We start from the raw sequence: 26,804 nt of genomic DNA, 5'->3' as shown, positions 1-26,804 counted from the left end.
ATAAGTATTGGTGGTGGCCTTGGCATTTGAGTTGTAGTTCCATTCGAGTTGATAAGCCGAAGTGAAGTAGAAGGAAGACAGGGAAACGGATAGAGCGAGACACTGCAGAAATACACATACATGCCTCAATATTATGTCATATCGCTGATACTATACTGCGTCAATGAGCATAATTCTGACCAAGACAAGACAGGCCGAGCTGAGCGGAAAGAAGGAGCGGGAAGCGCCGGCGCAGCTTCCTAACTTTGCCGGCGGGCGGGACAGCCAGCAAAAACAAAACGCACAGCTGGAGAGCACACCTGGCACCTGGCACCTGGCAACGGGCAACGCGGAGTTGGAGCGAGCAGACGACCACACCACACCACACCATCGCACAACCATCGAAACACGCCCGCCTCCATCAATTTCCAGCAGGCACGACTTCAAAGATTTATTTCATCCCAAAATCCCCACACCTGCACGCACTTCTGCACGGCTGACGAGCGCTTTCTGTCTCGTCGAGCGAGCGGCGCGCAGATTTTGCGCCCGTACAGCGGGTGGAGTGGTTGATGCCTGAGGCTCCACTCGCCGCTCGCCAGCTCGCCTGCCAACCATGAGCGCAAGGACGAATGCGAGGAATGTCCGGCAACGCAAGCTCAATACGAAACAGCCGCTGCATGTGATTCGTGAGGCGGATATTGAAGATGCGTTGGATCATGAAGCGCAAGGACATATTCCTCAGGTTGAGACTGGTGTTGAGAAGAATGAAGAAGTCGTAAGTGATTTCTGGGGCTGACCTTACCCTTGCCTGCTTCCATGGCTTACCTTTCATCGCGCAGGAATTCCATCTTCAGGCGGTCATCAATGCCGCGACACAGGCCAAGCAGACTTACATTCCCACCCCAGATGCTGTCAAGGCGAAAGGTGTCAAGTATGATGAGCTGTATCCCAGAACTTGGCGTGAGCCTGCAACCTACATCAGGTTCAGCTCGACGGTCGAGGACTGCATTGGGATTCCCTATTGCATGAATGAGGATGATGCAGCCTTTCTTGCCCAGCTCAACGATGGCAAAGATGTCAATGGCCAGCTTATCAAGGATAAGTCTGATCAATGCTCCGAAGACATGTTCGAGGAAGTCATGAATTGCTTTGAGGAGACCAGCCAGCGACTCCAGCCATTCGCCAACCTTGACAGCGCGCCATTGTTGTCGCTTCGAGAGATGCAGGATGCCCTCGAGGAACCTCTTCCAGCTGAAGCTAACAAGCATGTCGAGCACATCTATCAGTACTGGGCGTCCAGGAAAGGTAGTCGTCCTCTTGTACCAACCATCAAGGTCCGCGTGCTCGACACATCCAACGATGCAGATGATGCAGATCCCTACGTCTGTTTCCGTCGTAGAGAGGTGCGACAGACCAGGAAGACTCGAGGCCGAGATGCGCAGGTTGTGGAAAAGCTGAAGAAGATGAGACTGGAGCTCGAAACGGCCCGTCAGATCTTGCTCAGCGTCCGAACCCGCGAGGATCTCAACAAGGGATCGCTGGAGATCAACCGCAAAGTATTTGAGCAACGCAAGCAGCTCAAGGAAGTTAAGATCGCCAAGAACATTGTCGGCGATAAGAACGAGGACGAAGAATTGCTCGTCAACCAAAGGGTAAGCTTACCTTGCCATCATCATTGCCACGTGAATCTGCTGACACTTCATAGCCTCAACCAAAGCCCAAAGCAAGAGATGGCACTCAGGCTCGAGGTCCAACCATTCGAATCCCCTCTCGCGCCGACCGTGCACCAGAGACTGACCTCAAGCTGTTGGCTGACGAGCACGCTGAAGCCGATGCGCAGGTCCAGCATACGATTGACTCCAGGAAGGAACAACATCGACGCTGGAACCACCACTGGCAAGACCGGACATGGAATCCCATCACGCCACCGCCCGATGCAGCAGATCAGCCGCCACAGTGGGCAGCGCTCGAAGCACCCGGTGAAGGATATCCGACGCCACCACCATCACTGCCATCTAGGAGCTCACAGGATCGAGATGGCGATGTGGACATGGTGGACCAGAAACCGGATTTGGCGAAGCTCAATGCCATGGTGAGCAAGGAGCCACAGTTTAATCTCTGCTTTGCACCTCCATCGCCAAGCGAAAGCCACTACGACGAGGACGAAAGAGAGGCCAAGCGACAACGCTTCGGCAATCCCATGTGTCGCATCCGCATTGGACGTGGTGGTCGCAGACACTTAGAAAGGCGAAAGCAGAGACCGCAGGCTGCTGTCTTCAACGGTGTTGTCTCTGACGCTGAGAGCGATGATGAGCTGGAATCTTGTCATTTCGTTCCTGAGAGTAAGGTAATGGAGTACCGTTTGGCGCTCAGCCTGAACAGGACGAGTAGCCAGCATCAACAGAGACCAAGCGGAGACCAGGCCGCGATCATGGCTCAGATGCAAGCAGCGCAAGCGGCAGCAGCAGGCGCGCACGCAGCGACTGGCTCGAGCACAGCAGGAAGTCCAGATCAGCGTGGCTCAAGTGGGAATTTCGGCCTCCACTGAGTGCGTGCGTGATTGAATGTATGGATGGCGGGGTTTTGTTGCCGTATTTGCCCTTCGATACCACGCGGCTTGTTGTCATGATAGGATAGTTGTGATACCCATTGATGCATTGTACCAGTAACACATGCTTATCCCACCTCTTCTCTTCATTTCTTCACCGGATTCCTGATCGCCGCCGCTTCTTCCTCCAAAGTATCCGCCGCCCGCTTCTTATTAGTATTAGCATCATCCGTCACCGCCTCGATTGCTTCCCTAATCACCTCTTTCTCCCCTTCAATAACTTGTCTCGCCATCTCCATCCGTGTAGAAGAAGAACCCGACTCCCTCAACTCTTTCTCCACCGGATACTCAGAATATCGATGTACCAATACCCTCCTCAACAACCTCTTCGCCTCAACCGACAACTCCACCTTCGGTAATTTCTCCTTTTCCACCATCTTCTCAAACTCCCCTTTCCTCAAAACCAACAAATTCAAAAACACGCAAAGCTCTTCTGAGAATTGTCCCTCTTCGTTCCCCGGACGCGCGATATCGTACGCATCGTCCAGTACGCCTTGTTCTTCCGCATATTGAAATTTCGCATATATCTCATTCTCCGAATCGACTTTCACGCAATCTTTGATTTTCTCCGCCGAAATCTCCACCACATCCCATTTCGAATAATTTTTCGTCACGAATCCATACCTTCGCAATAAATCTGCGGGAGGAAGGGGGCCGAAATCGTTGAGGAGTTCTTCGCCGGCTGCTACGGGTTGCAAAGTTTTCATGATGAAAGAGTCTGAGGAGAAGAAGAGTTTGGAGTTTGTGAGGTCTCCGTTGGCGTTTAGCATGTCTGCTAGAGGGATTAGGGCTTTGGGGGAGATTTTTTCGTTTTCGGAGTCGGAGTCTGATTCCCATTCTTCGGAGGAGGAGGTGGTGGTGGTGGGAGGAGGGTCGAGATCGAAGGCGTAGGACATTATTATGCTGCCCATTCTATGACATAGAGCGAGAAGATCTTGATTGTTGCAGGTTCCGATTTTGAAGATTTCGGGATTTTTGGTTATGATTGGGAGTAATTGTTCAGAGAAGGTATTGTCTGCTTCTTCTTTCCCGATTTTTGAGAGTATGGCGCTGCCTTGGAGATACTGGAGTTCGTTATCGGTCCAGAACATTAGAGTGTTGAAACTTTCGGGGAGGATGTCGAGGTAGGGTTTGAAGCGTGAGTTGGTGCCGAGGAGGTATTCGAAGATCATGGCGAGGATTAGGGAGAGCCATGGGTCGGTGAGTTGTTGGAGGATTTCTTGGGGGAGGTCGGTGGTTTCGGTTGTGAGGATTGATGTTCGAGGGATGCGGAAGATTTCTTCGTCTGAGGTGAGGTCTGAGGTTGCGACTGGAGTACTCTGAGTCAATGTGTAGACTCGCATCAGAAGATTCTATGTGCAATGGTAAGACATACCGACGCCTCGGCCAGCTGCTCTGTCTCTTAGATCTGCGAGTTGGATCTTGGGAGAGATGGTTGCGCCTGTGTTTTTCAGCCAGGTGAGGAACTTGTCTGACATTGACTGGAAGTCGTCGATATCCATGGCTTCTTCCATCCTAGTGCTCGGATTCGTGCTCAGCTGTGTAAGTGAATATGCACAGTGTGTGTGCGTTGGACTGAGAAGATGCACTAGCAGACCGCTCTGAGCCGAGAATGAGGCTGGTCCCGCGGAGAACCCTTGAACTCTGAGACCGAGACCGAGACCGAGAGGAGAGGACCCTTGGGAGGAACATGACAGATTCTTTCTGCCCTCAAACACACTCGTTGGATCACGCCGGCACTTAGTGAGTGGATTTACGCAGGATGCACAGGGCTGGTATCGAGAGAGAGCATTTCCGACAATATCAGGGCTTGTGCTCACAGCATCTGACTGACTACCAAGCCTTGACTCTAACGATCGTCCTAATCCTAGACTGTCCAGATCCCCATGCGCCATCTGATAATCATGCAGATACGCTCAATCCTCCACGCTGGTCTCATGTACCTTGCGACGGCCGCGATGGCGAACTTCAGCTCAGCTTCTGCAAGATGAATGCCAAGACAAAGATCAAAGTAACTTGACCCCGAACGACATATGGGATTTCCCGAGATCTTTGTTGGACGAGATCCCGCCTTCCAATACCCAGCGCTCAGGTCTGAAGACGACGGAATCTGAAAAGATATCCTCGTTGCCGTGCACCACGAGTGAGGAGATCCCGACATTCCACCCTGCAGGCACTCTTCTCGCCATGTTAGACAATCAGATCGTCTGGCGCTTACCCGGACTATGCGACGTGCCATGCCAAACATTACAGGAGTGCCTTCGAGAAACACAGCGTTCAAGTAAGGGAGATCGAAGAGAAGTGCTCTTCATTATCGCCTTCATCCTATGGTCAGCACAAAGCTCACATGAAAAATGTCTCGCTTCAAAGCTGAGCTTGAGGAACCAGCAGTGTCTGGAATTGCAACGACAGGTGTGGACACTCGGCCGAGTCAAGCCTCATACACCCCAATATGCTGGAGCTCCTGGGATGTACTCGTGGCTGGGTTAGTGGAGGTGGCCAGATTCAGATTTCCAACAAAAATCTCCGCGTGATATAGCGACTCTTTAAAGATGCAAGCGAAACTTTGGAATACTCATCAGCCTCTACACCCAAGGCGGACCTTCGCACAGCCGAACCTGAAACTGGACTCATATGAAGGATCTTCATGGTCTCATATTCAACTGGTCTCCGTTTCATGGGGCGTTCCTGCGAAGACAGATTGATCAAAGCTTCAGCATAGGGGCATCGACCAGACATTATATCGTAAAGCTTCCTTGAGCCTGAATATCCAACACGCTCTTGCCCACGAATACCTGATACGTGCCTTTCGGCTGGACCCAGCGCTTAGCATCAGAGTCCCAAGTACTAATGTCCTTCTTCCTTAGGCTAAAGGTCACAGGCTTACTTGCACCGGGAGCAAGCGGAGTCTTCTGGAAGCCACGCAGAGCCCTCGTATTAGCACCGGGAATCTGCAGGTATAGCTGGCTGACTTCTGCAGTGGAGAAGTCGCCAGTATTTGTAACGCGGATGGAGACGGTGCCAACAGTATCGAAGAGGCCTGTCACATCAGGCTGATAGATGTTGATAGCAAAGTCCGAGTATGGAAAGGTCGTGTACGTAAGGCCATAACCGAACTCGTAGCGTAGAGTCACATTTCGTGCTAAGAAGGAGCGGTAATCGATCTTCACGCCTTCTGTGAAATATGACTTTGGATCAGTGGTGTTGACGTGCCAATATCAGGACTCAAGAGATGTCCATAGTCACTCTCGCTCTTGGCCAAAGTATACGGCATGCGACCAGATGGCGAGACGTCTCCATGCAGAATCTGAACAAGCGCTCTTCCAGCATCCTGTCCAGGAAGGTGGGCGAAGATGAGAGCCGTAACATTCGGATGCTTGACCTAGGCATCTACGATTCTTGCACCGGCGTTGTGAATCACGACAATTGTGTTTGAACACTGCGCAGCGATATTCTTCACGAGCTCGTCGCTAGGCCCGTCAGTCAGCCCATCCCAGCGATCCCAGCCTTCGCTGGCCCACTCATTGAGGAAAATGATGGCCGCGTCGCTTGCGCCTTCCACTGCGGGGTTGGTGTTGGACTGATCGAAATTCCAAAACAGCTGTGTTCCATCTTCGATCGCACGGTTCGTGAGTGCATCGAAAGGAGTACTGATGTATGGTGGAGTGTTCGCACCAGGGCCACCGGCAGTGAACATCACACCAGGAAATGTATGCGGCGCATAAATGGTTTCGTAGAAAGCGTTGTAGGCCTTCTCGCCGAGTAATTGCCAGTTGAAATTGAAAAGATCGGCAGTGGTGTTAGGGCCAAAAGCTCCCGCCACGACATCTGGTCCAAAAATTGGCTCGGCTGTGGCACCGTAGCCGAAGAGGGACAGGACGTTGGGCTTCTTGAGTGGCAGTGCGTTGTTGGTGTTCTTGACAAGTACGTGGCCTTCCTGTGCTCCTTGGAGAATGCTTGGAGCCGAAGCAGGATCACGAGCCTTGACAAAGGTGTGTTTTAAAGTCAGATTACCACTCTCTGCAAAACCTGGACCCGATGATGTGGCGGGAAAGGTAGACGAGTCTTGACCGGCAAAGTACCAAGTAGCGATGGTACGAAGAGCCATGTCTTCAAGACGATCTCGGCTCAAAGTGCCGTTCCGAACAGCTTGGGCAAGTTGATCATTGTTCCAGTATTCCGAGTCTGGCATCACAACGTCCAGACCGTTCTTGGCAGTGTCGAATGAGTGTTGAGCGCCCCAGTCAGATACGATGAAGCCTTTAAATCCAAGCTCATTCTTGAGAAGCTGGTTCTGGGTGTAGTCGTTGTCACATGCATAGCTGCCGTTGACGCGGTTGTAAGCGCACATGATCGAACCCGTTCCAGCTTCGACTGCATCGTGAAAGGGCCAGAGGTAGACCTCGTGGAGAGTCTTGTCGTCAAGAATACTGTCGACCGCCAGCCCATTTTCATTCAGAGAAGAAGCTGTGCGATTGGTCTCTTGCTCGTATGCCAAAAAATGCTTCGTGCAAGCAATCGCGCTTTCTTGGAGGCCTTTGATGGTCGGCGCAACAAGAATGCCATCTAGATAAGGATCGGCACCAAAGCCCTGGCCACGAATTAGTCTCTTGCTTCATGCTCAGCCTCGTCTGCACATCATACCTCCCAATTCCTCCCGCCTTCCGCAATACGCCCAACAGGTCCAATAACCGGCCCAAGAGCAACATTGACGCCTTTCCGCTGGAACTCCGCGCCCATGTACTTTCCGCGTACATATGCAAGCTCTGCATTCCAGCTGGCACCCACTGATATACCCGAAGCGAACGAGCTCACGCCGTCTTGGGCGCGCACACCATTGCCGGCATCTTGGAAGCAAAGTCCTGGAAACCCAAGTCTGGGGACACTGCCACTGACACCGGAGCAGGCGTTGCCAGCTGAAAGTGTACCGCCGACTGAGTATCCGAGGGTCACGTTATTGAGCTCACTCAGAGTCAAATTTGCTACGAATGTCGACGCTTTGGCATATGCAGATGCCCATGGATTGCTAGCGGGGAGTGCTGGAGATGTTTTGTTAGCCAAGTTGTCAAGAGTACAAGCGAGCCATTGACATACTGGTTGTATATGCGGCCGAAGCCAGCGAGGCTGTGAGAGTGACGGAGCGCATCATCTGTCTTGTGTCCTTCACCTGGGGAGAGGTGGAAGATTAGGTTTAGAGCTCTCGCGTGGCATTTTGCAGACTGGCGCATCATCATGCATATATGCCTTGAAGGTAGCGGCGAAAAGGCGGGCAGTACATTGTAGCCCTTGTACCTCGATGACCTGAGCCGTCGGACTAGTGCAATACTCATTGTCTCTAGCTTGTCCCTCTCCGGGGTCTGTCGTGTTTGCAGCAAGAACAGGTTCGGACTGGAGCCAAGTAGGTATGCGCTACTGCGTGTTCTCGATCGGACTTCCTAGACGTCTACGTGGAATAGAGCCCGGCGCCGTACCGTATTAAGGGCAATGGGAGAGGAACGACTTCAAGACCGAGGAGACACCGAAGAAACAATAGAGTCGGCTAATCAATTCAAAATGTAGACCATCCCCTTGACGAATTCCTAGGCTAAGTCCGACGAACTGAAGTGGAGGAGGAACTGCTATCAGATGAGGGGATCGAAGGGCGAGCTCGGTGCAGCATTCTTACGGAAATTCCGAGAATCGAGCGTGAGGGAGAACATCGCAAAGAAACGTGCCTGACTAGTACAGAAAGAGGATCCAGAGACTCGTCATCGAGCTTTGAACGCCGCGATGTGACACGAGATCAGCCGCGCGTGAGAAGCATCCAAGCATCTCAAGCAAATTGCCAAGCTTCGCAAGCGGCGGGGTACGAAAGTGGAGGGCGGAGAAGACTTGGGCAAGACTTGGGGAAGACCCAGTCTAGCCAGGCTATATCGATCGCTTGTTAGAATCTGTGATTATTGTTACATTAATGAGGATATCGGTGTTGATTCAGCAGTAGCACAGGCATATTGTACGATCTTGAGGCCGCGACCTACCTTACTCCACGTTTCCGTAGGTCGGCAAAGAATCCGCAGGCGACTATGTACCTACCCCTGGGAAGAAGCAGTCCATGCGCCCTCTAACAGTGCATGTCACTGACCACAGATCGTCAGTAAAGTCTAGTGTATCGTTTTGGTCTCAGCATACCGTTCGAATGAGGCCTGTGTCCATGCCGTGAGAAACTGCTTGCATGCGGCCATCCACACGTAAGATTATAACCTCCTTTCGTTCGCCATCTCAATCTGAATAGCTGTGTAAGATGCCCCTCGAGGCCCATTTCGATTAACCAAAATTCGATTAACCGAAACGAAGAGAACCGAACTCGAGTCCGCTCCTCGCTCACGTGTCTTGATACAACGGTATACTCGGTCTGATTACCGCACTCTTAATGATTTCTAGTCGAGTCGTATATCAGTAAAGCAATCATTTTCTAGCGGGCTTGACTTACTTATTCCATCTTGTAGTAAAGGTCTCGCAAAGCATCGAGTTTCGATCCTCTGCGACTCCCTTGCATGAGGACATTGCCGCGCGCGTTCACGAGGACGGCGTAGTAGACTCGGACTTCTGGCCCGGAGATCTTCTCGATGTAGACGCTGAAAGGATTGGCGGCCCTGGTCGACAGAAGGTAGTAATAGTCGTAGTACCACTGGGAGTATGTGCGAGGGTACTTGTCGTGAGCGCGGCCTATAACGTGTCAGTATTCTAGGAAGGGTACTCACTGGGCTTGAGGATGTTGTCTTACGAAGAATGGCCTGGCGCACTGTCAGCTCAGGGCCGCTAGGGTGCCCGAAGCATAGAAACGGCATCTTTCGTGGGTGTTTTGGTTCTGTGTTGATCAGGCTCAATGATCGAAGGGTGTCCTGTTGATAGAAGTTCCTGTGGTTGTTGGTCGCATCAAGTGCTGGATGCCGTACGCGACGTTTTAACCTCGCAGAATCCAGGCAACATCTTGTACCATGCGTTCACCTGCACGGACCTTTTCGCAAGCACATGTCAACAATGCATGTGAAGGTCGCGGTGAGGTCGACGGAGGCCGTCTACCTGTTCACTCCAGATCACATGACCTTGATCCACTTCCTGCTATGCTTGGGCAGCCGAAGGATTGGACACGAGTCATGATGCCACACCTTAACAGAGAGTTAGTATATGTAAACACAGTGCCGCCTTGGAAGCAGCAAACGCGCTCTTGTTGATTATCGTTATCCCCACAACATACAAGATGGCAGAAGACGGTTTCGAGAGCGAATCGGACTTTGCCAAGCTACTGCAAACGTCGGGAAAGAATGTCCTGATATACGCATACGAGGGATATATCCCGCCAAGGGCCAAAGAGTACGTCTGTAGTATTCCTCATTCGATGGCATCGTTGCTAACAGATCGCAGTCTTGCCAAAATGTTTTCGCATACCACAATATCGTATATGGTCGATGTTGCCCAGCATCTTGAAGCAGAGGTATGTACCTTGAACGCTCATGCTTTGTGCCCTGGCTAGAAAGCTCTTACACAGGATTATTTCGGAATCATCGAGGTTCCAACATTCATCGTATACAGGAACGGCGAGGAGATAAAGCGAGTGCTTGGAATGGACCCAGCCGGTCTGGAGTCTCTGCTCAAGATACTGGCATGAGCTGGCATCATGTATATTCACTTATTGGCTCAGGTTTGGCCTTAAGGGTATCCGGCAGATGTGTCGACTCGAGGAGTTCTGGGCGGTTTGGGGCGGCGATTCGAAGGTGCGACTTCTTAGAAAGCCGTATAAAAGCGACTATGGCGCGATAGTGGTGGAACATTCATTCTGTCGTAGTTTTGCTGTGGACATAGCAATCTTTGCGTTTCGCTTTCGACTTCATTGCGTCGTGGTATTATCGAGCTCTCGCGTGCTGAGAGGTAGGCGTTTGTGTCTTTCGGCTCTTCATATCCGCACCGTGATGGAAATTTGAAATAGCGAGGCACATTAATCTGCTTCCGCTGCAGTCAAGTCGTCTTTGTTGACAGAGAAGGGAGATCGCGACCGCGTGTATCTGCAAGGAGATGAAGTCCGAGGCTGACAAGGGCTTGGCGCTAGAATAGACCCAGCTCTACGCAAGAACTCTTCGTGTCTGTCTCCAGTCCCATGGAATACCACACTTGCTCCGCTGCGAGCAGTGCTGATCACGATTCTAACGACATGTATAATGTCGCTCTCGACGTGATTCGCTTCAAGATCCTCATCAGCCATCGACTCGCAAGCCTCCCAGAACAAGGTTCCAGATGGAGGTACCGAAACGCTTCCTACTGACAGTGAAAGACTGGATACATCCATGATCAGAAGCAGTCAAGAGCTCATGGAGGAATGAGACAATGTGCCTTGGAGGATTGAGAGGGGCACAAACATTAAGAAAGAGTACAAGATTTCCCTTCAGCATGGTAAAGGCGGCGGATCTGCGGGCGGTCAGTGATCACAAAGCAGGACTAAGCACCAGCTTTCACAGCTTGTGATGACTCTGGAAAGGAGGATATCTTGGGCGCTTTGAAGACCATATCGACCATATCTTCAGACCAAAATACCCTTGGTGCCCAAGCCCAGCCTTCACCTTTGCTGAACCACTTAGACCAGCATTCTCTGGAGTAAGCCGTAGCTTCATCAGCTCATCTACGGCCCTCTTCTGTAGTCGAGACGTTGTGGTGATGTACAAGCCGCGGAACTAACTGCACTCCGTTCTCGTCGTGAACGGCCCTGCGACAGTGCCAAGCAATTCCACCTGAAGACATCCTTAAATGGCGAGCTTCGGGTCCATCACGGTGCCAGGACCACCAAGGTGGCAGAGACAACCAATGGGCGTTGTTCCTGTTACACTCACCTGCTCAACTGCTCGGTCGGAAGGACTCATAATCGCCTGTGAGCAGTAAGTAGGAGTTGTTGAGAATTCGGCGACGAGTGGCGAGTGGAATGTCTCTTCAGTACTCGGTCCAGCGTTTCATGCTATGTAAGTACAAAAATATTCCAGACTTATAATGAACGTCGATGCATAGGCTTTCCGGTCTAGTTGCGACCTGTTCCAGAGCAATTGCCATGTATGGTCATCGTTCAGTGACACTGTGGACATGAAATGCTCGATTCTGGATTACATGTTCTTCGCTCGACACGGATACCGTAGAAACTCGATATCTAGCCCATGGGCTTATTAGACCTTCGTTCCAATAGTGTCGTATTCTAGAGTGGGCCTATTAGCCAAGAGTGGGCTTAGTAACCAGTGAAAACCTTGTTTGACCGCATACAGCGCCAAATTAATGCCGTAGATTATATCGTTGTTATACTACGCTCTTGTAAGGTGTTGTTGTTACTAGAATAGCGCTAACTAATCTATAGACTGCCTCGAAGTCCGCTTAGAAGCTAGTTACTATATCCTCGAGTTTAAAGATAGCAAAAGCAAGCTCTTTAAAGGGGCTAAAGAAGCTATTCAAACCGCGACTAGATTAGTCTAAAATCTTCGGATATAACCTAGAAGTAGCCTCGTAATCGTAGGAGACGCTCTCGAAGAAGGCGGTAGTAGATTTAGAAGGAATATCGAAGGCGGTTAAAGAAGGTAGCAAGGTCGTATTTCCTAGGGTAATAGTAGTTAGAATAGGTCCGAAATTAAAGCTATAAGCTAACCGCTATACTACGGCTTAGAAGAACCGTAATAAGCACGTCTAGGCGCGGCGCGCTCTCGCTATCGCTCGAAGTAAGGCCGCTAAAGCGCTATAGAAGGCGATAGCGGAAGACGCGGTTATCGAAGAGATAGTAAGGAGGGTAGCGAATAGCGAGTCTAACGAATAGGTTAACGTTAATAAAGAGGAAGAAGAGGTCGCGGACCCTTTAGTACTAATAGACGCCTATAACGAGTTAACTAATAATAATAAGGAAGAGATAGAGGTTAATAACGAGACGAGGGTTAGTAGTAAGCGGAAGTCCTATACTCGCGAGTTTAAGCTCCGAGTCGTAGATTATTTAAAGTCTAAGAAACAGAAGTATATAAAGAAGGGTAGTATTGTTATCGTCGGTCCTATCTCTATTAAGAAGACTGCTAAGTACTTCTATTTAGACCGTAAACAGGTAAGAGAGTAGTCCGCGAATAAAGCCGCTATTCGTAACTCGAAGGTTAATAGTCGCTAGGTTAGCAATAGTTACCGCTCGGCGTTGCTTCTACAACTCGAGGCTACGCTATATAAGGGCATTATAAGCGCTCGAGAATAAGGAATTAGAGTTAATAACGTATAGATAATCCGAGCCGCGAAGAAGATATATGCTACGCTCTATCCGGACAAGGTTACGCTTATAAAGGATAGACTATACTTTAAATACTTTAGGTTCTCGAAGGGGTAGTTTACTAGCTTTAAACGACGCTAGAATATATCCCTTCGTAGGAAGATAAAGACCGCTTAGAAGGTACCCTCTAAGCTACTTTACTTTATTGTCTCCTAGCTTTAATTTAACCGCTGTAATAGCCTCTGTCGTCTAGGAGAGGTACCTAACCCTATTACTAAAGGACGATATTCTCTCGGTTAGATAAGCAATATAGATTAATCGCTATTGCTATACGACTTCCGCGCCGAAGATACGTACGATATAAAGGGCGCGAAGACTATCTATATTAAAACAGGCAAAAGTAGATAGGATAAGAGATAGGCAACCTTCTAAGGAGAACTTTATAGTAATAGTCTATAATAAGGCAAGCTATTAATAGTCTTCCGTAGTAGTCTAGGTTTCCTTAATATACTATACGGAAGGCACGAGAAGAAGTTCTATAATACTAGCGTCTACGTTGTATTCTAAACTAACGCCTAGTATAACGAAGAGGTCCTACTAAAGTAGCTTAAGAAGAGCTAGAAGTTTGCCTATATTCCTAGACTTAGTATAAGAACCTAAGCAAGTGAAGTCTCCTATCCTGCCTTAGCAAGCCTATATAACAATTATGTAATGTTATTACGTATAGTACGATACAGCCGCGCTAGCGATAAGCTTGCTTAGCGCATACGCGTAATGCTTAATTACACGTACGGACATGCTTAGTAGCCGGTACGGCAGATATGCTATCCGTGCTAGGCCTAGTTAATAGTAGTCGCTCTGCCCTATTCTAAGAAAGGCACGGTTTAGTTCTACTTTCTACTACGGCGATTAGTAGAGGGTGTTCTATACGTTGCTATATACCTATTTTCTTATAGTTCTAAACTGTCTACCCTTCGTAGCGGCCTATAGAACCCCGAAAGATAAACGCAAGCGATCCGAACGCGCCGGGCGCGGGAAACGCGTAGAATAATGCATTAGGAGCGCCTATAGCATTAGAAAACGACGTAGCGACACAATAATACGAGGCCGAATATTAGGCGCGCCGAGAAGCGACCCGCCTACGGCTCGAACGATTTCTAGCTAAGTAAGAAGTGCTTAGGCTAGAAGTCTAGGCTTAAGAAGCTAAGCGAGAGAATGCGCGTCTTCGTACCCTTAGGGACGTAGGCGATACGCTAGCTCCGAGTAGCGGTACTGCCGGCGAGGGTCCTACGATAACTCTACCTCTAGGCGACGATAACGATAAGGACGAGGAAGAATTAGCTAACGAGTCGATTTAGAGGCCTAAATCTTAGAGAGCTAAATCTGTCTCGTATCGACTACCTCTTTCCGGAAGTGCGCTAAGCGTAGCCCCTATACCTAGTATAAGCTACGCAGTCGCTAGTCTTGCGGCTATTAAGCCTCGCCTAAAGGAACCTAAGCCCTTTAAAGGCGATACGATTAAGGAGTCGAGGCGATTCCTTCGAGAACTTTCTATTACCTTTATACTATCCGGAGCTACCTATTATACGGACGAGAGCAAGGTACTCTATAGTATTATATACCTCGTAGGCGATACGTAGGAGCGATAGTATAATAAAAACAGCCTTAAGGACCTGCAAAATTATACCTACTAGGACTTTAAAACCTTCTATCGGGACTGCGTCGGGGACCCTATAAACCGTATACTAGACGTAACCCTCGAGTATAAGGCGGCCCGTTAGCGTAAGGGACAGTTAGTCTAAAGCTTTGCCCTTAAGCTCGTAGTACTCGAAGATTAACTTAGCGACTATAGCGAGGAGTATAGGATCCGCTATCTCCTTATTAAACTCTAGCCGGCGATTCGTAGCGCGATTATTAAATACTATACGGTGCTAACGACGCGTTACGAACTCGTAGAGCTTGCGACGTATATCGAGACCCCTAACAAGCCGTCTAGCAAACGCAAGGATCGTAACTACGATAAAACCGGAGGTAGTAAAGGTAAGAAGCGTCGATCTAATAGTTAGGCCCGTAAGTAGTAGTCAAATCGCGACTATAGCGTAGGCGGAAAGTATACGAAGGGCGATAACTCGTAAGGCGGGTATAACATTAGCAAGGTCGAGTATTATAGCTGTCGCTAGAAAGGCTATTACAAGAACGCGTACCCGAACCGCTATCTCTAGAAAGACGATAACCCTACGGTACGTAAGGTAGCCGCTAACGCTAAAGAGAAGAAGAACGACTCGAAGGCTAAGGGAAAAGATAAGGCACCTCCTAAGAGCTAGGGATAGGTACGGAATCTCAACTAAGTAGCTTAGTAGTAGTAGTACCTACGGGACGCGTACGCGGAGTAATCGTTACGCAAGAAGGGGAAGTGTCCGTCGAATGCTTGTTAGATAATGCTACTAACATTAATGTAGTATCTTAAGAATTCGTTCTACGATACTAGCCTTAGCGGATTGTTAATGCCGTACTACCTAGTGCCGATAGTTTCTAGGGCGACCGAGGATACTGCTACGGAGCGTATTATCTACGCTTGCGGATCGCCGACTCTATAGGCTAAGAACGTATTACTACCGGAGTGTTCTACGCTTTCGAAATGCCCCTCCCTAATATTATTCTTAGTAGGCCTTAGAGGCGCGATTAAAAGGTAATCGTCGATAGCTCGACAGATACCTAGACCTATAGGAACGAAGCCGTAGCGCGTTCGATACGCGTACGGGAACTATAGGAATTCTAGAAGGATATATATAACGCTCTATGCGTATATGCGATTAGCGTTCGCTAGCTCCGCGATATCGCTAAAGGTTCCTCCTTACTAGAAGAATTCAAAGACTTCGAAGACGTCTTTATAATAACGCCCGAAGCGAGACGCAAGCTCCCCGAAGACGTAGAGTATACGATCGACCTAATCCCCGGAACGAAGCCGCTATATAAACCTCTCTACTATTCTTTAGGAAGAGAGCTTAGCGACCTTCGTAATTACCTAAGCTTAGCCTTAGACAACGATTAGATCTAGCTTAGTATAAGCGAGGTGGGTACGCCGATCCTATTCGTACTAAAGAAGGATAGTAGTCTGCGACTCTACGTTAATTATAGGGGGCTAAACGAGATTACTATTAAAAATCGTTACCCCCTGCCTCTTATTAGCGAAACGCTTAATAGGCTTAAGGACGCCGAATAGTATACGTCCTTAGACCTTTAGGATGCATATTACCGCATTTATATTAAGCGAGGCGACGAGTAGAAGACTACGTTCCGTACGCGGTACGGGCACTTCGAGTATAAGGTAATGCCTTTTAGGCTTACTAATGCTCCTACTACGTTTTAAGGATACATTAATAGGGCGTTAGCTAGCCTAGTTAATATTTGCTATATCGTCTACCTTAACGATATTCTTATTTATAGCAAAACGCGAGAGGACTACGTATAAGACGTACGCGCTATCCTTACGCGGCTCCGGAAGTTCGCCTTATATACGAATAGAAAGAAATGTTCCTTCTAGAAGAAAGAAGTCGAATTCCTCGGGTTTATCGTTAGTACCGAAGGCGTATCGATAGATTAGCGTAGAGTAAACGCTATTACCGAGTAGCCTCGCCTATTAACGCTAAAGGAGGTTTAATCCTTCCTTAGATTCTATAACTTCTATCGGAGGTTTATTCTAAATTACTCCCGGATCGTTATACTACTAACCGCCCTATCGAAAGGAGCCGTAAATAGCCGAAAGCTAGGGTAGGTCCCGTAGGGCGAAAGCGAGGAGCAAGCGTTCCGCTAGCTAAAGGCTGCCTTTAGCTCGGCCTCGATATTGCGATACTATAATCCTACGAAGCCCCTACGCATCGAGACCGATGCCTCTATGTTTGCCTTAGTAGGAATTATGTTACAATAGAGCGAAGATAGGAATTAGTACCCTATTGCCTTCTAGTTACGGAAAATAGTCCTAGCTAAGACAAATTATAAGACCTATAACTAGGAGCTCCTAGCGGTTATCGAGTCCTTTAAGTATTAGCGCCCGTACCTCGATAGCGCTTAGTATACGACCCGCGTAGTTGTCGACTACGCTAATCTTAAAGGCTTTATAAAAATAAAGTAGCTCGTCGGAAGGCAGGCAAGATAGGCGACCTTCCTTATACCTTTTAACTTTACTATTAAACATCGGGCTAGTAAGCGAAATCTAGCCGATGCGCCTTTACGACGTAGCGACTACGAGAGCGAGTCGTAGGCGGTAAACAACCTTCTCCCTATATTGTAGTCGAAACTAGCTCTATAGTTAAATCTACCTAAGGATATCGAGCCGATTATAAAACGTATCTCTATTATATATATAGGGATGCGAGACGCTAGTATAGCGCTAGCGGAACGCAAGGGTTTTATTAGCAGTCCCGCAAGAGTAGCGGCTACTATCGTTAGGAATAATAGGCCCTACTACGAGACGCCTAATATAATCCTTAGTTTCGTACGTACTTTATAATAGCTAGAGTAAGCGAGAGGAGGAGGCTTATACGAGATAAGCTTACCGTCGGGTAGCTTAGCCTCGTTAAGTAGTTCTAACCTTCCGCCTAGCTATTCTCGTCGTAGTAACCTTATTTACTACGGCGATACGCTATATATCCCTAAGGACTACGTATTGCGTATATAGCTAATACGTATACACTACGACGACCCTTTAGCTAGACACTTTAGTATAGCTAAGACTATAGACCTAATACGCCGAAAGTACTTCTAGCCGAAGATAGCCGAGGATATTACGGCCTATGTCCGCACCTATAGAATTTATTAACAGTCGAAGGCGAAGCGCTATCGCCTATACGGCGAGCTCGCTGCTCTACCTATACCGACCCGACCTTAGTAAGAGTTAACGATAGACTTTATTACCGATCTCCCGCCGAGCAAGCTCGGTACCTACGTATATACTGCGATCCTCGTAATAGTCGACCGCTATACGAAGATAAGACTCTTTATCCTAACGACGAAGAAGTGTATAGTAGTAGAACTCGCGGATATCCTTTAAAGGGAGGTAATTAGGCGTTTTAGAGTGCTATTAGGCATTGTTAGCGATCGTGGATCGCTTTTTACTAGCTAGTTTTAGAGCGACTTCTGCTTCGAAGCGTATATAAAGCGCAGGCTTAGTACAGCCTTCTATCCTTAGACTAATAGGTAAACCGAACGCGCGAACTAGACCCTCGAGCAATACCTACGATGTTATTGCTCCGAGAACTAGGATAATTAGGCTAAATTGTTGCCTTAGGCGGAGTTTGCCTATAATAATAGCGTTTATCCTACGTTGCGTATAAGCCCCTTTAAGATACTCTACGGCTTTAACCCTAATTTGATACCGAGCGCAAATAAGCTGCTAGCTCGGGACGAGCTAACTAAGGGAAGGGCACTAGCAGCTATCGACGCTGCGGAGCGCCTACGGAAAGTATATAAGACGCTTACGGAACGCTAGCAGAAAGCAGCAGAATACTAGGCTAAGTAATATAATATATACTACACTACTAAGACATATAGTATAGGCGACCTAGTCTTGCTATCGACAAAGAATATTAGCTTAGATATCCTAAAGAAGAAACTTAGCCCGAAGTATATAGGGCCTTTCCGTATTATTAACGCAGTTAGAGCGTAGGCGTACCGCCTAGCACTGCCGTTAAGCACGAAGATCTACAATGTTTTCTATGTTTCCCTCCTCGAGCCTTAGTATAGGCGCGATAGCGAGGAGTATAAGGTAAGTATACCCGTCGCTAAAGGCGATAAGTAGTAGGTAGAAACAATCGTAGCAAAGAAGATAAAGAAGCGGAAGGCGTACTACCTTATTAAGTAGCGAGGTTAGCCTAAAGAATACAACACTTAGGAGCTAGCTGTTTATATTAAAGATTCTATAGCGTTAGACGAGTTCGAAGCTTAAGCGAAGCGTAAGCGCAGGCAGTAATTAAAACAAAAGAAAATAAAACTTAAGAAAAATAATAGATACGTACTCGTTTCGCTACTAAAAAAGGCCTATTAGCCTAGCATATATAAAGAAGGCGCCGCGCAGGCGCGCCGACGGCGGGCCGCCTACTCTACTTATCCTTAGAATCCTCCTTAGACTCCTCCTGCTCGATGCCTATAGCGGCATCGATAGCGGCGACGGCGTTAGCGCCGACGCGCTAAGCGAGGTTCTAGTACGGTTAGTATGCGAAGCGTAAGTAAAACGAGGCTATAGGAAAAACTATACCTAACGACCGATCTCTACTAAGCCGGCTAAGTTAGTGCCGATGTTTTCGAGGGTACTAAGGAGGTTAACGTCTATAAGGGACCCGCTAGCGGCCCCCTTGCGGGCTAGGGCTTTACCGCCTAGGGTTACCTTATTCTTATTAATATAGAAGGTATCGAGCGTAGATAGGATAACTAATATCGAGGTTAGTATACGAAGCGCAAGCGGAGCGTATAAGAAACCTACGTACAACGATAGCGTCTAGGTTAGCCTAGAGTACCTCTAGGGCCTCGTTAGACTCCTCGATAGAGTCGTAGCTGTCTAGATCGTAAAGGTCGCGCGCAGCGCGCGCGGCGCGGATACAGGCTAGTAGCGACACTAGCGCGCGTACCGTAATAGGCGTATAGGTATAGTAGCTGCTACGGCAGCGATCGTAGTTGCGCTTAGTAGTAGGGTCTATATTGCCGCCTATATAGAGTTTAGATAGGTCGTCTAAAGCGAGTTAGTTACGAAGCGCGTACGCGTAGCAAGGGGCGAGAAAACGTACCGTTAGCCGTTATATGCCTAAAGCAACGAGTATAGCCCTCTAGGACTTTTAGTAGGCGCTAGGTAGGCGTAGTAGGTATCGAGGGCGGTACGCCTACGGCGCGCTTACTAGAGGTACGCGAAGGGGTAGATATGCTAGTAATGTTTTTTAGATAGATATTTAAAAAAGAAAAATCTTTAAGTAATGCTAGGGGGGCGTAAGGGGGGAGTAGGCGAGGGGTAGGTAGGCGGTGTTCGGAGCGCTTAGAAAAAGAAGAAGTTTTTAAGCGGGCTTCGAATGCTTTAAATACTCGCCTCGCTTTCGGATAGCTTACGTTCTCGCGTAGCTACCGCGTTCTTAGAAATTTAGGCAATCTCTAGTTAGTACTAGAAGCAGCCGCGCTTTAAATCTATAAACAAACAAGCAACTACGAGGCAAATTATAACGTACCTAGCAACTATAGCTTAGCGATAGGTACGTACGAGACGCGTAAGTGCAGCGTAGAGTATAAGAAATAGTATGATTTACTATATTGCCCTACAGCTAGGATAGCTATACCGGGGGAAGGAGATAATTATAAGAACCTAAGTAAGTGAAGTCTCCTATCCTGCCTTAGTAAGCCTATATAACAATTATGTAATGTTATTACGTGCAGTACGATGCAGCCGCGCTAGCGATAAGCTTGCTTAGCGTATGCGCGTAATACTCAATTATACGTACGGACATGCTCGGTAGCCGGTACGGTAGATATGCTATCTGTACTAGGCCTAGTTAATAGTAGTCGCTCTGCCCTATTCTAAGAAAGGCACGGTTTAGTTCTACTTTCTACTACGGCGATTAGTAGAGGGTGTTCTATACGTTGCTATATACCTATTTTCTTACACTTAGAGAGACAAGAGATATGCTACGGTTACTTATACTAGACGTTTATGCCGCTTAGAAGACTAAACGAGTATTACAGCGCTTCCGTAAGCTAAATACTGTTACTTCCTTTATTCCTAGCAGCTATACTAGCTATATCTAGGCTCTTAATGTATCTATTAATAAGCTACTAAAGGATTATATTAAGGAGTGCTACGATAACTATATCTTCTACTATCTAGATAAGGTTAATCAACCGGTCTACGAGAGGCGTATTTTAATAACAAAGTAGGTTGCTATAGCGTAGCGGAAGATCTACGTTAAGAAGAAGGACCTAATAATTAAGACCTTCCGCAATTTAGGTCTTACTCTACTAACTAATAGCTTAGAAGATACGGAAATTTAGATTAAGGACCTTCTAGGTATTCAAATTAGCGACTATCGCCGCAAAGATAACGACGGCAATATCGTTACCGCGAATAGTAACGTCGAGGCCGTTATATATAAAGAGACATTCAACCTATCTATCCCCGATTAGCTAATTAAGAAGGAAGATTATAACCTAGAATTAGGCTACCTTAACCAAATACTATCGTTCTAGCTACTACCTAAGCTTTAAGAGCAGCTTAATAATATCTATATCGACTTAATAGCTAGTAAGGACGACGAGGGTGCTATAAGAGAGTAGTACGAGGGCAACTAAGACGTAGAACATAAGTCTAATATCGAAGATTAAGCCGACTTAGGTCGTCGCTCGAAGCCGAGATTAGCTTATACCGACTGCTCTATTCTATAATACTACACTTTTATTTTTATATATTATAATATAAGACAGATTTGTAGTCTATATTTGTATAAAGCTCCGCCGCTATCGTTTGTCTAAATTGGACTATTATAGAGCGTGCTACACCGTCGTAAAGACCTGCAATAATCTAGAAGTAAAGCTTTAGCTAAAGTCGGCCGAGATTATTCCCCGCAATCTCGAGAATCTTAGATTTTGATAGTTTACTACGGGTTTCTCGACAACTATATAACCGATTTACTTCATTTTTTTTTTATATAATAGCGCGCATATAGATCTACTACCTTATTGTTCGAGAAAGTAATTGTATAGTATTGCTAGGTAAGTGTATAGAATCTAAGATTTTAGAAAGCCGCTAAGACCCCGTATACCTTAGGCAACAATAAGCCTACTACCGCCTACTACTATATATCTCTATTACTTCAAAGACGACCTAACCTATAATAACAACCTCTACGCCTTAATCTTCGCTATATACTAATATATAGTAAGCATATCGCGTACGGCGCCCTTTAAAGATACTAATTCCTCCTTTATCTACTTTATTTCCGCCTATATTTAAGTATTCGAGTTACGTTAAATCGACGGTAGGCTTAGAGTATCGCGATAATTAAGCTATAGCTAATCTAGACCCTCTCTTATTCCCCTCTAGCACTATTCCTTATAAGCTTCTAGTTAATCTATTTCTAACTGCATTCGCTAAGTAAATAGACGCTAAGGTATATACAAAATCGAGGCCTCGGATTTAGAGGCTAGCGACGACAGTAGCTCTTCTTTAACCTGCCTAGGCGGCTTAGAAGGTATATATTTAAACTAACTATATTAGTAGGTGTCTATTACTTCTGCGAGTCCTTGCCTATATCTATCTGCGCCGTTCTATCCATTATATCGATTAGTCTAGTAGGAGGTGGAAACAGGAGGAAATTAGCCTAAGAATAGGCCTAATCCTAGCCTCCGGAGAAAGCCGTTCCTAGGCGCGATCGACCCGCTATGTGTGGATAGCAATAACTACTACTTCTGCACCAAAATACAGCTTCTCAATATCTGTAGAAACATCATGAAAGGGTGGGCTTATCACTGAATCGAATGCTCCGTTACAATTAGTCCATTCTCGTGGGTAGGCCTGTCTACAGGGGTGGGCAACCTCTAAGGGGTAGGCTGGATATCGAGTTTCTGCGGTATACCACGCGACATTTCGAGTCGATGGCGTTGGAATGCCCACTTCCGCAACCCTGGTATACCCCTCTTCGCCCTCATTCACTGCTAGGAACGATATGAGCTGGAGCAAGGATGGATAGCCATTGCTGCATCGACCATTTGAAGCACGCAAGCTCTGAACGAGCATGGATATCACCATCACTTCGTCAGCCATGAGTGCTCCTAAGACGCCATCATGTTTGCAGACTCTTGCTCGCTTCTTTGCGTCGTCTCCACAACCCACGAACATGCCACAGATATCTCTTTACGATACCACGGTTCCGGTCTTGGTACGAGCATTGGAGCAGCTCCAGAAGATCTTGAGAAAGGGGGAACAATGGGTTAAAGAGCAGGGTAAACCGGACAGCACACTCTTGGAGGCGCGTATTGCTGAGGATATGCACGTAAGATATGATCTTGACCTACATTTCCTAGCTGAACTGACAGTGCCAGTAGCCTTTGACCTTCCAAGTCCAAAGTGCGACCAACACAGTGAAGGACTTTCTCACACATGTCGGTGCGGCCGATGACACGAACTTGGGCGATAACGAGAAGACATTCAGACAACTGTATGATCGCATCGACAAAACAATCCATCTCCTGCGAGCAGCCAAGAAAAGCAACTTTGTATCTGCAGTATGTCGATGCTCGCAAAAATGAGACCATTGGCTGATGACTTGTATAGGACACACAGTTCACGGCGCAGACGTGGCCATACCTCGACTTCACGGCTGCTGGATACGTCCAGACCTATACCTTGCCTAACTTCTTCTTCCACCATACTACAGCGTACGATGTCCTGAGGGCTAAGGGAGTGCCGGTTGGCAAGAATGACTTCATTGGCACGCAGGATGTCGTGAAGTGGAAGTTGTAGAGCATTCTGTCTTAGGTTACTCCTATTTGTATCTGGAATGCTTTGAGATACGACCAAAAAGTTGATGTGTTGGATCAATGGGATGTCAACAGCCAGCCTTGGCAAGGAGTCGAGGCCGCTATCGTTAGGCAGCGGGGGTGTGAATTGGGACTTTTTGTAAGGAACGTCGTGTAGGCACGAGGTAATCCAATTGCTGAGAATATCGATTGTCAAATGGCTGCTTCTCTTCTGAAGATGACAATGCATTTGTGTTCATGATAAAGAGCCTATATGCAGCAAGCTCAGACCCTGGCAAAACCCACTGGTTTTTCTTGGCATGCATGAGTAATCGAAATACCGGAGTGGACAGCAACGACTTCAGCTTCCTAAATCGTGGTCAACACATTCAACAACATGACTGCATCGTCTTGGTCTGACTTCTTTCAACATTGGCGGCGACGAGCTTTTGCAATGCGAGACTGGCCATCATGGTGCGCATGATACGACCTCGTTGCCCTTTGCAGACGCGTAGAGCAGTACCCAAGCCGCAAGGACATCGGCTGCATTGCATGAGTCAAAATCCTTGCGGACTGGTCAGAAAGCATGCATCTCTGGTTCCTGTGGCATCCGGAGTGATGACTGCGTGATGTTGAGCCATCATATGCACTTCACGGCATGCGGCTTACACTTGAACTCAGTGCCACCGAGTGCCTTCCATTGCAGGAAGCCTGACTGCAGAGGCCAATCGAAGACCAGGCGCACAAGAAGGTGTTCAGTGTATCTAGGAACATCTGCAACAACGTCGATGATCCATATGGAGACCGACGACGGACTTTGCCCTCGCATTTGGACAGCAGGAGGCTGTGCCAAACCACTCACTACCACAGATCGGTCCACCGCCCCATCGTCAGACCTAATATGCTTCTCATGGAGAGTGTATGTATCAGTGTGTCTACTAAACCGTCAATTCCAGGCACCAGACCACGCAGAAGAGCGCAGGGAATCTCACGCAAGATAGCAGAAATTTCTCCTTGATTTGCAAACTTAATAGGCCGACCTGATGATTGCAGGGCAGTGAGCCAATGTGCAAAGATTTGCCGGTCATGCTTATCGATCTTCTTGTGCGGATTGGCTGACCATTACAGTCCTCCGACCATCCAGGTGCCAACCACCTGAACTCACACAGACCGATTTATAGCCCGAAAATGCAGAAAAACAACAATTCAAAATCACGAATTCTTCAAGAGAGATCATTTGAAAAATGGCAAGAGGGAAGGCTGCTGCGAAGCCAAATGGCACCTCAAAGGTCTCGAAAAAAGCAGCTGCTCAGAAACAGCTACCAATACCACCAAAAGCTCTTCCAGTGACCCTACTTTCAGGCTTCTTGGGATCTGGAAAGACCACGCTTCTTCAGCACATTCTTCGAAGCGAGCATGGTCTCCGCATTGCTGTGATTGTTAATGACATTGGAGCGTGAGTGTTCCCAAACGGGTTGGCAATAGGGAAATACGGCTGACGACTATCCAGGGTGAACGTGGATGCAAATCTTATTCGCAACACACATCGTGTGACTAAGACAGAGGAAAAGGTCATCGCCTTACAAAATGGTTGTATCTGCTGCACGCTTCGAGGTGACTTGCTCGAAGAACTGGTCCGCCTGGCTGAGCTTGCCGAGTTTGACTACATTATTGTTGAGAGCTCAGGTATCAGCGAGCCGGAGCAAGTGGCCGAAACATTCGACTCACGCCTTGCCGAGCAAATCAGCCAGATGGGTGAAGGTCCCGAAGGTCTTGACCCTGAGACTTTGGCCACACTCAAGCGGCTGAAAGAGGCTGGTGGGCTTGAGAAGTTCGCCCGCATGGACACAACATGCACGGCACGTAAAGCCAATGACTGTGCTCTTCGATCATGTACTAACAGTCGTAGGTCATTGACGCTTTCACCATCATGAATGACTTCGAGACGACGGACCTACTTTCTGCTCGTCGAAACGATGTCACACCCGAGGACGAGAGGACTGTGTCGGACCTGATGGTTGATCAGATCGAGTTCGCAGATGTCATCGTCCTCAACAAATGTGACATGATTAGCAAGAAGCAGAAAGAGAGCGTATTGACGTTGATCAGAAAGCTCAATCATAGAGCCAAGATTGTAAGAAGCCTTAACCCTTCGTTTGCATTTCCTACTTACCAATGTTGCAGATTCAAAGCACGTATGGCAAGATTGACGTGAAAGAAATTGTCAACACCGGCATGTTCAACCTGGAAGTGGCACAGACAGGATACGGCTGGCTACAAGATCTGCACGCCATGACCATACGCGAGGTCAATGGGAAGAAGATGGTCACTCCCAAGCCTGAGACTGAAGAGTATGGTCACACTCACCTTAGAATGTCTGACAACCCAGCTGACCTTCGCAGATACAATGTTCGCAACTTTGTCTACGTTCGACGTCGACCTTTCCATCCTCGACGACTATTCGCACTCCTACACGACAAGTTCATCCTGCAGCACCCGCTCGACGAAGTAGATGAAGAGGGCGAGGAAGATGAAGACGAAGAGATGGAGGATGACGAAGAAGAGGAGGATGACGACGATGTCGATATGGAAGACCCACTTGACCTGCCAGATCCTGCAGTGATATTGGAGAACAAGAAAAAGCATCCTCTCTTTGCGCGACTGTTCCGCTCAAAAGGAGAGTACTTCCTTGCGACTCGGCCTGGCAGGGCTGGAGAATGGAGTCAAGCAGGGGCCATGCTCACACTCTCTGGCGGACGTCCATGGTTCTGCACGATTCCGCGATCGGAGTGGGAAAGTGGAGTCAAGGAGATCGATGAGCTCGTCGATCACGACATCAGCAAGGGTGGAACTTATGGTGACCGAAGACAAGAGCTGGTTTTTATTGGCGAGAAGCTCGATATCCCAGCGATCGAAGCGACGCTTGATGAGTGCCTCCTCAATGATGAGGAATATGCCAAGTGGCAGGAGATCATGATGCGTGGTGAGGGTCCTAATGCGGGATCGAAGGAGGAGCAGGCCGAGAAGGAGCAGGCCTTGGCCGATCTTTTCGATGACGGCTTTCCGGTGAGTGCTGCCTCTGCTTGTCTGTTACGTAGCAATGCTGACTTTCTTATCAGGACTGGGATAGTCCAGATGGAGAAGGCGATGAGATGGACCACGATCATGCCGACATGGCTCGTGTCGACTCGCATCACGGCCACTCTCACCCGCATACGAATGGCAAGACGAAGCATGGTGTCAGGAAAGATGGCACAGTGTACTAGATTTCAACTGGTAAGTGTACGCATTGATACTATAATAGACTCTCTTCCAGGTGCAGCCTCCTTGATGCACTGCTTGTGAATCCACTTCGGCCGTTTGCATGTGAAAGTGAACGCGCTTAGCGTTTGATGACTCACCGAAGCCCTGCGCTATTTCTTGACCCCGACTTCAGACTTCTTTCCACATACAAACCCATTTCGCTACCGGCGTCTCGAC

At 48.0% G+C, this 26,804-nt stretch overlaps 7 protein-coding genes across 7 annotated transcripts; 4 read left to right on the top strand and 3 right to left on the bottom strand.

Moving 5' to 3' along the window:
* Positions 1 to 592: 592 nt before the first annotated feature.
* MYCFIDRAFT_116840 (uncharacterized protein) lies at positions 593 to 2,011 on the top strand (the record flags this gene model as incomplete). Its single annotated transcript, XM_007929590.1, has 3 exons — positions 593 to 754; positions 834 to 1,631; positions 1,685 to 2,011. Coding segments are annotated over 3 exons (1,287 nt in total), but the record flags the coding sequence as incomplete, so codon positions are not given.
* Positions 2,012 to 2,673: 662 nt separating this feature from the next.
* On the bottom strand, positions 2,674 to 4,089 carry MYCFIDRAFT_40308 (uncharacterized protein; the record flags this gene model as incomplete). The annotated part of the gene is made up of 2 exons (XM_007928799.1): positions 2,674 to 3,896; positions 3,963 to 4,089. 2 exons carry the CDS (start codon positions 4,087 to 4,089, stop codon positions 2,674 to 2,676), a joined length of 1,350 nt encoding a protein of 449 aa, XP_007926990.1.
* A 1,011-nt stretch (positions 4,090 to 5,100) lies between these two features.
* On the bottom strand, positions 5,101 to 7,733 carry MYCFIDRAFT_204005 (glycoside hydrolase family 3 protein; the record flags this gene model as incomplete). Its single annotated transcript, XM_007929589.1, has 5 exons — positions 5,101 to 5,762; positions 5,813 to 5,918; positions 5,982 to 7,178; positions 7,232 to 7,626; positions 7,682 to 7,733. The coding sequence occupies 5 exons, from the start codon at positions 7,731 to 7,733 to the stop codon at positions 5,326 to 5,328; spliced, it is 2,187 nt and encodes a 728-aa protein (XP_007927780.1). The 3' UTR covers positions 5,101 to 5,325.
* Positions 7,734 to 9,827: 2,094 nt separating this feature from the next.
* Positions 9,828 to 10,235, top strand: MYCFIDRAFT_82325 (uncharacterized protein; the record flags this gene model as incomplete). Its single annotated transcript, XM_007929527.1, has 3 exons — positions 9,828 to 9,940; positions 9,992 to 10,061; positions 10,116 to 10,235. The coding sequence occupies 3 exons, from the start codon at positions 9,828 to 9,830 to the stop codon at positions 10,233 to 10,235; spliced, it is 303 nt and encodes a 100-aa protein (XP_007927718.1).
* An 8,287-nt stretch (positions 10,236 to 18,522) lies between these two features.
* On the bottom strand, positions 18,523 to 22,602 carry MYCFIDRAFT_175948 (uncharacterized protein; the record flags this gene model as incomplete). The annotated part of the gene is made up of 2 exons (XM_007929588.1): positions 18,523 to 18,536; positions 22,281 to 22,602. 2 exons carry the CDS (start codon positions 22,600 to 22,602, stop codon positions 18,523 to 18,525), a joined length of 336 nt encoding a protein of 111 aa, XP_007927779.1.
* Positions 22,603 to 22,702: 100 nt separating this feature from the next.
* MYCFIDRAFT_40353 (uncharacterized protein) lies at positions 22,703 to 23,328 on the top strand (the record flags this gene model as incomplete). Its single annotated transcript, XM_007928802.1, has 3 exons — positions 22,703 to 22,858; positions 22,911 to 23,090; positions 23,140 to 23,328. The coding sequence occupies 3 exons, from the start codon at positions 22,703 to 22,705 to the stop codon at positions 23,326 to 23,328; spliced, it is 525 nt and encodes a 174-aa protein (XP_007926993.1).
* Positions 23,329 to 24,225: 897 nt separating this feature from the next.
* MYCFIDRAFT_204004 (uncharacterized protein) lies at positions 24,226 to 26,641 on the top strand (the record flags this gene model as incomplete). The annotated part of the gene is made up of 7 exons (XM_007929587.1): positions 24,226 to 24,243; positions 24,644 to 24,780; positions 24,835 to 25,183; positions 25,234 to 25,458; positions 25,509 to 25,675; positions 25,727 to 26,390; positions 26,444 to 26,641. The coding sequence occupies 7 exons, from the start codon at positions 24,226 to 24,228 to the stop codon at positions 26,588 to 26,590; spliced, it is 1,707 nt and encodes a 568-aa protein (XP_007927778.1). The 3' UTR covers positions 26,591 to 26,641.
* Between the last annotated feature and the right edge of the window lie 163 nt (positions 26,642 to 26,804).

Source organism: Pseudocercospora fijiensis, assembly GCF_000340215.1.
Source record: "Pseudocercospora fijiensis CIRAD86 unplaced genomic scaffold MYCFIscaffold_5, whole genome shotgun sequence".
NCBI lineage: Eukaryota > Fungi > Ascomycota > Dothideomycetes > Mycosphaerellales > Mycosphaerellaceae > Pseudocercospora > Pseudocercospora fijiensis.
Note: the sequence above shows the minus strand (reverse complement) of the source record. Positions and strands in the feature narration are given on the sequence as shown.